The 12056-nt window shown below is 37.7% G+C and overlaps 1 protein-coding gene across 4 annotated transcripts in view; it reads left to right on the top strand.

Moving 5' to 3' along the window:
* Positions 1-5368, top strand: part of LOC140850423 (AN1-type zinc finger protein 4-like) — a 77482-nt gene extending 72114 nt beyond the window's left edge. For 3 of the 4 annotated variants that reach the window (XM_073241147.1, XM_073241149.1, XM_073241150.1), the window contains 2 exons: positions 3299-3416; positions 4417-5367. In XM_073241147.1, coding sequence (XP_073097248.1) covers positions 3299-3416; positions 4417-4552 — 254 coding nt within the window. In that variant the 3' untranslated portion in view covers positions 4553-5367. Of the gene's footprint in view, positions 1-3298; positions 3417-4416 lie in introns of all 4 variants that reach the window. The other variant, XM_073241148.1, reaches the window with a different exon arrangement.
* Positions 5369-12056: the final 6688 nt, after the last annotated feature.

Genomic DNA, 12056 nt, shown 5'->3' with positions numbered 1-12056 from the left:
TGTGAAAAGACAAGATAAAGGAAGAATTAACATGTAGTTCTCAACCCGCCGAGACACTGGCCACTCTAGAGCCACATTGGGGGGCTGGGAGGGTTGTGAGGATGTACCCAAGAAAGGTATTTGTTAACATCACAATACTATCAAGGGTGGTAGTAAGAGCCCCTTTTGATGAATTGGTTATTTCTGGATGAAAGAAAAGGACAATCGCTAGCACTAGCATTTTCTAAAGCATAGTAGCAAAAATGCCTATAACATTAGCACTTACCAGTAACCCCTTAAACGTGCACTGACCAGTGCTTATTTCCAAGGAAGCCATTACTATCATCATCTTTTGTGTTTTAATGCTCAGACTAAAGGGGGGAAACTCATTACCAAAGATGTACCACTCCTGTAGCCCCAAGGTTCCAAAGGATACTTTATGTATTATGGTTGTCATGGGAGTTTTGTCTTTAAAGAGATACCTAAGGTTTGCACTCCACTACTGTGTGAGGCCCAAGGTTCCAAAGTCTTAATACATCGACTTTTTTTCAAATTTTTTATTGTGGTAAAATACAGGTAACATAAAATTTACCATATTAACCATTTTAAAGTATACAATTCAGTAGCATTAAATACATTTCACCTTTTTGGGCAACCATCATCCACCATCCATCTCCAGACCTCTTTTCATCTTGAAAACCTGAAACTCTTGTACCTTTAGACTAACTCCTCATTGTGTCATTCCCTCCTTTCCCTAACCCCTGGCAATCACCATTCTATGTTCTGTTAGTTTTAACTACTCTAAATACTATAGTATTCATCTTTTGTGTCTGACTGACTTCATTTAGTAAATGCCCTCGGGGTTCATCTGTGTTGTAGCATGGCTCAGTGTTTCCATACTTAAGACTGACTAATATTCCATGGTATGTAGAGACCACATTTTGCTTTGCTTATCCATGCACCTTTGGATGGAGACTTGTGTTGCTTCCACATTTTAGCTTTTGAGAATAATGCTGCTATGAACATGAGTATTCAACTACACCTTTGACACCCTGCTTTCAATTCTTTTGAAACTATTGTGCATCAAAAGACACTATCAACCAGAGTAAAAAGGCAACCTGAGGAATGGGAGAAAATACTTGCAAATGATGTATCTGATAAGGGATTGATATCTTGACTGAAAAACTGGCTTCTTCCTTATTCACATGTTCAATACACATTGAGAGAAGGCTTCAGAGAGGAGTTGATTATTGATGATATCTTCGTACAGGATAAGTAGAGTCTTACTTGGTGACAAGGTGGAGTAGAACATTTTAGAAGAGACAGCACATGTGAATGGCTCTGGTGCATCATTCAGAGTGGGTATGATGTGGTAAATGACAGAACTTGACTCTGGAAAGTTAGAAAGGTATCATTTTGGACACAAATGACTTTGAATGCCAGTCAAAGGAATTTGAATTTTTCCTGTTGGTAGTAGGGAACCTATCAGTGATAGTTCATTGCCTAGAATAAATAACTGACAAGTGGTTTTTCTCTGGTGGGCAGAGGGATACATTCTCCTTGGAGAGGACAGCATTATGTCTCTGTGCCACCTCATTCCTGTCCCTACTCTGTTCTCTGTCTCACACATTCACAGGAGTTACTGAAGGAAAAAACATTCAGGAAACATTGAGTTAAGCAACTCCAAAGAAAGAAGAAAATGAAAATATAACTACACCAAACTAAATTATCATCAACAGATTTTCCTACTGTTGTTTAAAGAAGACTATCCTAAGCCTGATTTCAAAGATAATTGCAATTAGATGAGCTTCCACAGGGATTCTGGTAGTATATGTCTTTCTTATGTGTCCTATGTAAATGCTTCTTTTTATTTTTTAAGAAGCAGAAAGTACCCCATCACCTTTGTGAAATGTTCTTGATAACTGTAAGTGCCCTTGAAGAAGATAACTGTGTATCTGGCAGCTAAACCTCCCTGCAAATCCTTCAAGGGTTCAAAACATTGGAATTACAATTAATTGGTGCTGAGTCTTTCGCCAAAACCCAGATTGGGTGCTAGGTATACAATCCCAGCAAAATTAAGTCTGCCTTATTACCAGTCTAAAATATGTTCCCAGATCTTGCCCCAAACTAGAAAAAATTTGAAACAACCAACTGAATGGCCCCTAATGCTGCCCAGGCACCAACTCAACAAGTGCCTTCTTCTCCAAGTGTGCTTAGCGTTATCAATGACATTCCATAAAAGTGATGAGATATTTGTTTCCAGTCCAGAGACTTATACCTGCCAGATAAACAGTAAGCCCAGGCCTCCCAAACTTTTCCAGTAGTGGACAATAGGTACTTGTACCACTGACACTCTATCATTTTTCTTCTCATTCCTTCCCTGTGCTTTGTTTTCTTTCATTGCCTCTTGCTTCTTGGCCTTTGAGTGCCACCAAGTACTTGCATTGTTATTGTAACAATGGACAGTGACTTGGAGCCTCTCTACTTATGAATGGGGTTTGTGGGAATTTTGCTCAGTTCTAAAATCCTTTCACTTAGTAGTTAAAGAAATAAATTTAGTTATTTCTTATAAAATAACATGTTCTCTTATTTTTAAGTTAAAAAGTCAAGTTGTTACAATAGTACCAAATTTAGTAAAAATTCTTGAAAAGGTATAGATAGCACTGTGAAATTGAATAGGGCACCATGTTAGTCACTATTGATAACATGATATTTTATATAATTATAAAATTTAAAACTTTCAGAATGATTTTTACACACGAAAACTGAGTTGATACTTAGAAACCTAGGAGAAAAAATACATGTTCTCTTATCTTAAAAAAGAAACAAATTGAATTTTTGAAAGGGTAAATAACTTGCTCATGGTTTGATTAATTGTTATGGTGTAATCATGAAAAACCAGTGTTATGATACTGATGCTCCTTCTTGGTGGGAAAGAACAAGGTGATTTTATTACATATTATGGTTTTTCACAGAGACCTTATAACTGTGATTTTGAACCAGACATTTTTCTTGGTGATCTATCAAAGTTGGAGTACTTTATTGATTGCTCTTTGAAATAATCAGAAAAGTATTGGTGTGTATAAAAAGTATTAAAATGTAAGTCCCAGTCAGTAGAAACCTAGCACATCTCGAAAAATGTAAGTTCTACTGCATCTTCACTTGCAGATTTTGTAAGTAATTCTGGATAAAAAGTAGTCCAAATTTTTCATGGCATAGAATTTTGCAGTGACAGGAACGCATTTTGTGTTTTGCTTAATAGTATTTCACATTTAGAATTTTATGTCTGTATTAATCTAGCTGCCCTTTCTCTAAACAGGAGAAGGTATTCATCACCTCCCACCTGTGAAAGCCCCCATTCACACAAAGAAGAAAACGACAAAGCATTGTTTCCTTTGTGGAAAGAAAACTGGACTGGCTACTAGCTACGAATGCAGGCAGGTTGGCTAGCTGGAAAAGCTGAGATGCTTTCTTTGCGGTGCCTCCACCTGGGAACACAGTATAAGACACTCTTTAAGTTGGGTATTGATTACATCGTTAAGATGCTGTTCAGATAGCAGCCTAGAATAGAACTCCTAATTGGCTAGTGTGAAGAGCAAATAGTCGGCAGCTCATGCATTTCCAAACACATGAGATCCTCCCCTGCCCTTTAAATTAGGAGATTGAAACCAATTGGAGAATGTACTTTCTTTAAGTTTAATGTTAGATATACATGTTTTTTGTTTGAATATGGGTTGGAAGGAACCCTCCTCTAAGATTCTGTTTCAGATTGAACAAAAAAAGGAGTAAATTTAAAGTTAATGTACTATAAATTTTAAAAATCATATGGTACACTTTTATTTCAAAACAGATGAATAATATATTTACAAAACAATGATTTTTTTTCTACCTATAATTATTTTTTTCATTAGCATTGATTAATATGATTAATATGCTTCAAGATTGGTGTCTGCCCTTAAGCCAAGGCCATGGCATTAAAAATATCAGCTGTTTTTTTAGAGCATGTTCTGTTCAAATGTAAATAACTTATTTTGTTGCTAGAAATATTTTTTAAACCCTTCATGGCATAGTTAGGTTTTATATAATGTAAATTTCTTAGGAGACAATTTCTCAGAAATTGAGAGTTCTCCCAGGTTTACTAGATGTAAGAGATTGGTGGACATATTTACTACTACTTTTTGCAATTTTACTACTTCATAAATGTCTATACCCTGTTTCATTCCATAATGAATTCTTTATTCTAAACTCTCCTGTTCATGGGTGGTTAACTTGTTCTTCTGGGGGGATTCCTGTGCTTATTTATGAGTGCAAGGCACTGTAATTGCTAACGAGAACCAAAGGGCTCCTTTTGGACTACCTGCAGTCAGGGTCACCTCTCCTGGAGATGAGCCTCTAATAGAAACATGACTATTCACACAATCTTTTTTTGTGCTTTAGATGTGGAAGCAACTTTTGTGCACCTCATCGCTACGCAGAAACTCATGGCTGCACCTATGATTACAAGAGTGCAGGGAAGAGATACTTACAGGAAGCAAATCCTGTGGTAAATGCACCAAAACTTCCAAAAATCTAATTCTTGCTCTGTGCCTACTGTTCTGCCTGAAGAATTGTATTACAGTGACAGAAGAAATACTGTTTAGACGGCATTGTTTTTGTTCGGCTCCAAAAGATTTGCCAAATGACAAAAGTATAAGATGCATAATGTTGGAGACTGAGAATGCTACTGTATTTGACATCTTTATTCTTTGGTGAATCAAAAGTTTTAAAAGTAGTTTGAAAAACTTTATAATGATTTAGCTTTGTTATTGCATGTCTTGTGTTATGTTATATTTGATACTGCAATTTTACTAGACAAGTCTTCAAAAGATGCACTTTAGGAAATTAACATTAACTGTGTGACCAGCTTCCACACTGCACTGAAATGATCTATCAAGTAATAGCTCTATTCAAATCTACCTGTTTTTTTTTTTTATTGGAGTAGGGTAAGTGGGAGTTTAAAAAAAATCCATGTAAAAATTATTGAGTTTACTAAAACAAGTGCCTTTTTATTTTAAGGTGTTTTTTATAAAAAAGAGCATTTGGTTTTCTTGTGTAGTTTTAACACATATATTTCTTCCGTATTCAGATTGGCATTCAGATATGTATCCATTCTATAAAACACAGCATGTTAATCATAGTATATATTTCTTAAAATACTACTTTTTGAATGGTAGTTTTAAAACAGAAGCTGTCCCTCTTGTTGCCATTAAATACAGAACCCAACTTTACACTTTTTGAAAAATGGCTATACTTAAAGTAAAATCTTACAGCTTGGTTTGTTTTTCTTATATGTTGAGTGCTATTACCAGGAGAAATTCAAATAAATGTTTATTCATTATGAGTTTGGTTATTTGATTATTTACAATAATTTTTATTTTATATATACCTTCTTTATAAAATCATTTAATTAAATCAGTAATTTGTTCTACTTGGAATAAATGACTATCAGTATAAAAGTATTCTTTTAGGGCATTAAAGGTGCTCTGCTTCCCAGATATAACCTATAAAGCAGCTAAACTTTTGGGAGACCACTTGCTTCATGGAAACTTAGCCAGATCTGATCCTGAACCCTTGTAAATAACAGGCAGCAATCCAGGTAGACAGGTAGACTCTGCAACTGTAGCCCAACCCAGGTGGGATCTGTTGGGGTACCAGAAGGTGCCGTACAAGGCTTCTTTCCCCACGCAAGGTCCAACTGGAGAGTTAGGTTACCTTTCCGCTACTTCCTGTATGAGACTAAATACTGAATGGACAAAGATGCCTTCATTTTCCTAAAGACATCTGAAGGTGCTCCTTCTGAGCAAGAAGGAGAAATACATTTACAGAGGGAAAGGTGAGAAGTTAGTGGAGTGACACAATTAGGTGTTAATGTTGTACCTTTTAGGGGAGCTATACAGGCTAATGAGAAATATTTTCATCTGTGTTGAGTAGTTCAGTTTTCCCCTCTTATCAAGACAGCATGTGCTTTAGACATTGAAAATAGAAGAACTCTGTTACATGGACAGGCTGCTAAAAAGTGGACCAAAACCTGTTTATTCTATAAATAAATATGAATATTAAAACCAGGGAGTTAGGAGGTAAGATTCCTAACATACTTTATGGTAGTTAGTCAACAACTGACCCTATTTTAAGGCAGGGCAGGCAAGTAGTCCTACATGATAAGTTCCCACTGCCTGAGGGTAACCACTATCTTGGAGAAGAACGGGATCAATAAATTCCTTATGTTAAGTTTATTATCATACAGAATCTTAAGAGGACTGACTATCCCTGAAGACATAATGTCTCCCACTGGAGATGGACACTGTGAGGCCACATTCAAAGCTATGCTCCCTTGGCCCTTTATCCCATCCTTAAAATCCCTAAAAAACAAGAATCCTAAACCTTTAAGCATGCCTCCTCTCTGAGGCTGCCTGCATTCCCCTTTCTTCAAGTGTGTACTTTGCCTTAAATAAAGCCCTGCTGCTAACTTACAGCATTTTGTCTCTGTGAGAGACCTTTTCCTACTGGTAAGCGTGTTTGTTACTTTACTAGTTCATTCAATTTTCTAAACTTAAGTACTAGTCTTCTCTCTCTCTGTTCTACTTCAGACAGGTAGGGAAGGGCTATAAGATCTCTAATTAGGGCTCGCAAGTTCCAGTAACCTGGGTGACCGTGATATCATGAGTCATAAGAAATACATATTTGGCCATTCAGATGACCTAATTCATATTTCCCAGGTTTATTTGGTCTCATCCACATTTCCTGAAAATACTGCAGAGTCTTAAAGGTGAAATGGGTGTCTTGCCATGTTAATGAGAAACTTTGGACCCCAACCCAAGAGTGAGGGCTGGAGGTTGAATCAACCAATGACCAATGATTTAGTCAATTATGACTATGTAATGAAGCCCTCAAAAAAGAGCTTATCACTCTCTTGGATTCTGCTAATCAGTTGGAGAAAGCTTCTGTGCTTGGGGAACTGGAATGCCTCCCTGTGCCACCAAGCCAGACCCCAAGCTCCACAAGGGTAGAAGCTCTATTATTTGGGACCTTGTTCTATGTATTTCTTCATCTGGCTGTTGTATCCTTTACAGTATCCTTCATTAAACTGGTAAACGTAAGTGTTTTCCTGAGTGCTGTGAGCCACCTGCAAATTCATCAAAACTAGGGGGGTGATCTTTGGAACCTCCAATCTGTAGCCCATAGGTCAGAAATACAGGTAACAAACAGCCTGGGGCTTGCAACTGGTGTCTGGAGTAGAGGATGGAGGGCAGTCTTGTAGGTTGGAGCCCTTAACCTGGGGAATCAGGTGTTGTCTTGGGGCAGACGGCATCAGAATTTAGTTGAGTTCTCTACATCCTGCTGGTGTTTGACAATTGCTCGGTGTATGTGTAGGAAGTCCCTCTCCCACATTCACACGTTGGAATTGGGTCCGGGAACCTGAATGGAGTTATATTACTATTACTGCTGTGTATACTACTACTATTGTTGTGTATGAAGGAACACATTGTAGTGACCTGGATGGGACTGTGGCTGTACAGTCATACTCTTTAGTAGCCTGCATGAAAATCTCCTTTCTTTGCTTTGAGGAAGTTCCCAGACATACTCTCACTCCATTCAGTGCTCTGCAGCTCCCCCAAATCCTTGGGTAGTAGGGGTTAGTTCCTGAACCATGCAGATTCAAGCAGACAGCAGATGCCAGGTGACCTAGTTTCAGGAGTTGGCAAGGGACTGGCCTCATGCTGAGCAGGAGTTCAGTGAGCTTTTCTTTCTTCCCTCTGTTCTTCCTTGCTCTCTACCAACTGTATGGCTGCCACCATCCACTATTACTCTTGCTTTAATAAATTCCTTCCTTATTTACACTTGCCTGGCCTGTGTGTGAATTCTTTCCTGATCAGAATCAAGAACCCTTCCCTGTCGAGGTTGAGGTTGCACCTAGTGTGCAGGGAGAGACCTCCCCAGATGCAGTATGTTCATGTGAATGGGCCAAGGTTGTTCTCCAACCTGTCTCAGTTCTCGTGTGCAGACATCCACCTGGGGATTTCCCGGCTCTGGCTGGCTTCTTGTTTTAGGCAAAGAGTGGGTATGAACCCACCTAGAGAGGTTAGCAGTTTGCACTTCTCCTTTTCTGCGGCTCATACCTTAGTAACTACCTACTGTAATACCTCTACCACTGTTAGGAGATAAGATGATTTACATAGAAGTACATTTTAAAATAATTACATATTTTTAATGTGAATCATAGAAATATAAATAGCTTAAATTGAAAGTGAAGTAAAATTGATATAAGTTACAAGTTGACTGAAAATTGACAAGAAAGGGTACATACAATAAAATCATAAATGTAGATATGAATGGAATCTGGGAAATAGTATAATGTTCTTGAATTTTCTTTAAAAATTACATTAAACTTTTAAAATCATAGATGAAATTAAAGTACATGGTTTAAGAAAAATTATATAAGGCTAAAAAATGAAAGTAAAAATTTCACCATGGGCAGCCCCGCCAATATATTTAGAAATTATTTTTTGACACTCTGTTATTACAGATGAGGAATCTTGCATGGTAACACATTACCTCAATATTTAGTTCCCAGTTATTAGCGTATTAGTCTGCTCATGCTGCCATAACAAAATATCACAGGCTGGATGGCTTAAATAACAGAAATTAATTTTTTATACTTCTGGAGACTAAAAGTCCCACATCAAGTTCCAGCAGAGTAGGTTTCTGGTGAGCTCTCTCTTTCCTGGCCTCCTTGTGTCCTCACATGGCCTTTCCCGGGTGTGTGGACATGGACCTCTTTGGTGTCTCTTTTTGTAAAGACATTAATCCTATGATACCAAAGGCCCCATTCTTATCACCTCGTTTAATCTTAATTACTTCTCTACTCCAGATACAGCCACACTGGGGATTAGGGCTTCAACATGTAAATTTGGAGGAGACATATTCTTAGTCCACAGTGGTCAGTTATTGTTTGTTACAGTAGTTATTTCAAATTCACCCATGCCTCTGCAGTTACCCTGGTCCATGTCACTATAGGTTTCACCTAAGCTATTCCAATAGCTTCCTAACTGAGCTCCTTGAATTCGTTTTATCCCCTTGTTAGGGAGTATAAGATAAATTCTAGCCAAAATAAGCAGGCAACAAGAGGCAACAAAGGGCCAGGCAGTTTATTTGAGCGCAATTCCTGGGTGATGTTCCCTGGTCTGGCTATCACAGGCTGGGGAAGTCACACCCAGTCAGGGAGGTGGGGGCTTATAAGGGGTTAGGAGCAGGGGGAGTGGGCAAGCTATCCTAGGGGGCATGGAGAGGTATGATTAACTAAAGGTGACATAATAGACAACTAGAAACTTTTCTCTTCCAAGAGGGAGGAGGCTGACATCTGGGTCTTAGTTGGCACATCAGAGGGATGGAATTCAGGAAGAGCTGTCCCCTTTCCATATAAGGCACAGACCTTGGGGTCTGGTCTGTTCTCCTTTCATGGTATCTCTCTGTTCTGTTTGCATGTCCTTGTTTTTCCTTCCTCCAGCCTAACATTCCAGCCTTTTGGTCATAATGGGTGACGACTCGATCTGGCTACTTCTGGCTGACAAGGGGCGTGGTGGGGGTTTGAGGCTGGTATCAGGCTGAAGGAGGGGGTTCAGTGGGAAGAGGTGCGTAACGGTGAAGTAACATCTGGTTGGTGGCGACCCGGATCATCTGGGTTAGCCACTGCTGGAGGAACCTTAGGACACAAGGGGCAACTAAGAGTAAACCACAAACTGTTATTAAGGGGCCCAGTAGGGGCATTAGCCGGGCCATTATGGGGGACTGGAATTCTGGATCGAGTTTACATCTCAATGACTAGTATTAGGATTTAGTATAGATAAGACTGCATTATTGAAATCATACTTTTCTCTAAAATCACCCTCATTTTTATTGGAAGTAGCCAGATTAAGAAAATAGTTAACAGTTGGCTTGAATATTTGCAGAAGTGCAGCAAGAAGAGCAATTGATTACATAGGCTCTTTTAAATATGCTTTGCTGGAACTTTTTATAAGGAATTTCAGATTGGACTTTAAAAGCTTCTTGAGGCCAGAAAGCCCAGCCAGATTTGCCATCAGGTTGTGCCTGCAGTACTGTACATTTGGGTGAATCCCTCTCTTCTTGAGGTTCCCAAGACATCATGAGGTTCCTGCACCTGCCAGGAAGTGACCTTCCTTACTCACCTGGTAAGGCTGCTGGGAACTCTGTAAGCAAGGTACCAGGCCAGTTCTTCTAAGGGGCTTTGTTGGCTTTATTAAATCAACCTTAGTTCCTTAAAGCTGTTCATACCTGAGTTTATGCACGTGTCTCTCAGGTATGACATTCTAGTCAAAGTCTTGGTAGTATAACCTGTGTTTTTATTTGGTCCTCTTACAAGGAAAGCAGGTTCTTATTGAACTTATGCAAATAAACATACTGCCATGAAATATAAAAATAGTCACTGAAAGTTTTTAAATTCTGGAGAGATCATGTAGAGAGAAAGATAAATGTTTCAATTCTGCTTATAAAGGCAGTCATTTACTAAACTATTGTCAGCTTAAGAGAAAAAACTTAAAGCACTTTATCAACAACATTTGAAACAAAAAGCCACAAAATCATCTTCCTTAGTTTACTTAATCCTATGTAACTAATACCTGTTCTGCTGAAATCTAGTTTCTTTCTAGTTTAGGAGTAATAAAGAGTGAGTATAGATGACAAAAGACTTACATATGACAATGGTTAAAGATCTGATGAGAGCTTACTATAAGACAGTTGTCATAAGGAAATTTGGAAATTTCTGTAACACAAAACATTCAGTAACAAAGTTTAGCATCATTCTTTTTGACAGGGCTTTCTAGGTAAATATATATCAGATAAATAAGCCAAATTAGCCAAATATTTTGTCCAATGAGAAAAAGTTCCTCTGACATGTTCCAGGGGCCCTCTGGAAAATATCAGAGTTAACTAGAGGTGAAAGTACATTTTTGAACTTGATTTTGGGAAGTTGTCAGAAGAAAGTTTCTTTGGCACTTGCTTAAATAGGGTTATAGGTTGCCATGAAGCAATACTTATCCATTTATCTAGAATGACAACAAAGTACCTCAAAGGCAAATAAAGAAGGTTACACAGTTGTTAGCAAAGTTTAGCTTTTAGTTCTTTTAATATTAAGATTTCATTTTCTTAACTACTCTGACAACTCACTGAGACTTTAAGCATGAGAAACTGCTTTGATTAAACAATTAGAGAACCCATTGCAATCTTTCAATATTAAGAGCAGACTAACAGTTAAAAAAAACTTTGTCCTTTTTAACTGAATACAAAATTTTAATTTTGCTGTGTACTTCATACCAAGACTCATTTGCTTTAACTTTATATATATAGCACACCATATTAAACTCTTCTATAAACTTTCTATACCCTTCTTTTTTCATTTAGAGTTCTCTCTGTAAAAACAGCTGTACTTTAGAACGAAGTTACTTTCTCTTATCAAAAGACACATTCTTTAGGATGCAGAAATGTTTTCCTTATTACTTTAAGTAGTTTTAATTAGAACTTAAAACCATTAGGTACCTTAATTTCTAGTGAACACTGAGAAGCAGGCTATTGTAAACTGTTACAATAGCATTCTTTAGATTGACAAATTTATGAACATTTTATAATTTCTGTAACTATGAGCTTTACAGCACAATCTCTCACTAAACACAAAGTATATCTTCTTAACTTAGCAAAACTTTAAGGTTTTAGGTTACCACAAAGATTCTCAGGCTGTAGATAGGTATACACACTCTAACACACAATTAAAAAGGTGTTCACTTGCCACACTTATTTAGTTCACTCATTCATAACAACTATGCTAGATTACTTACAAGGCCTTTACTGAATATTAGACAAAGCCAAGCCTTTAAGCATTTTATTCTTAAAAGATTTAGCAGATAACATCAATTTAAATGACCTTAGGTAAACTTAGGCAGCTGATAACCACAAGGACATGCCCGCCTCAGCCAAACCCAAATTAGCATTAATGCTTAACATTTTTTATCAGATTTTCTGGAAGTTTT

Source organism: Manis javanica, chromosome 7, assembly GCF_040802235.1.
Source record: "Manis javanica isolate MJ-LG chromosome 7, MJ_LKY, whole genome shotgun sequence".
Lineage (NCBI taxonomy): Eukaryota > Metazoa > Chordata > Mammalia > Pholidota > Manidae > Manis > Manis javanica.
This window is presented reverse-complemented; position numbering and strand designations above follow the sequence as displayed.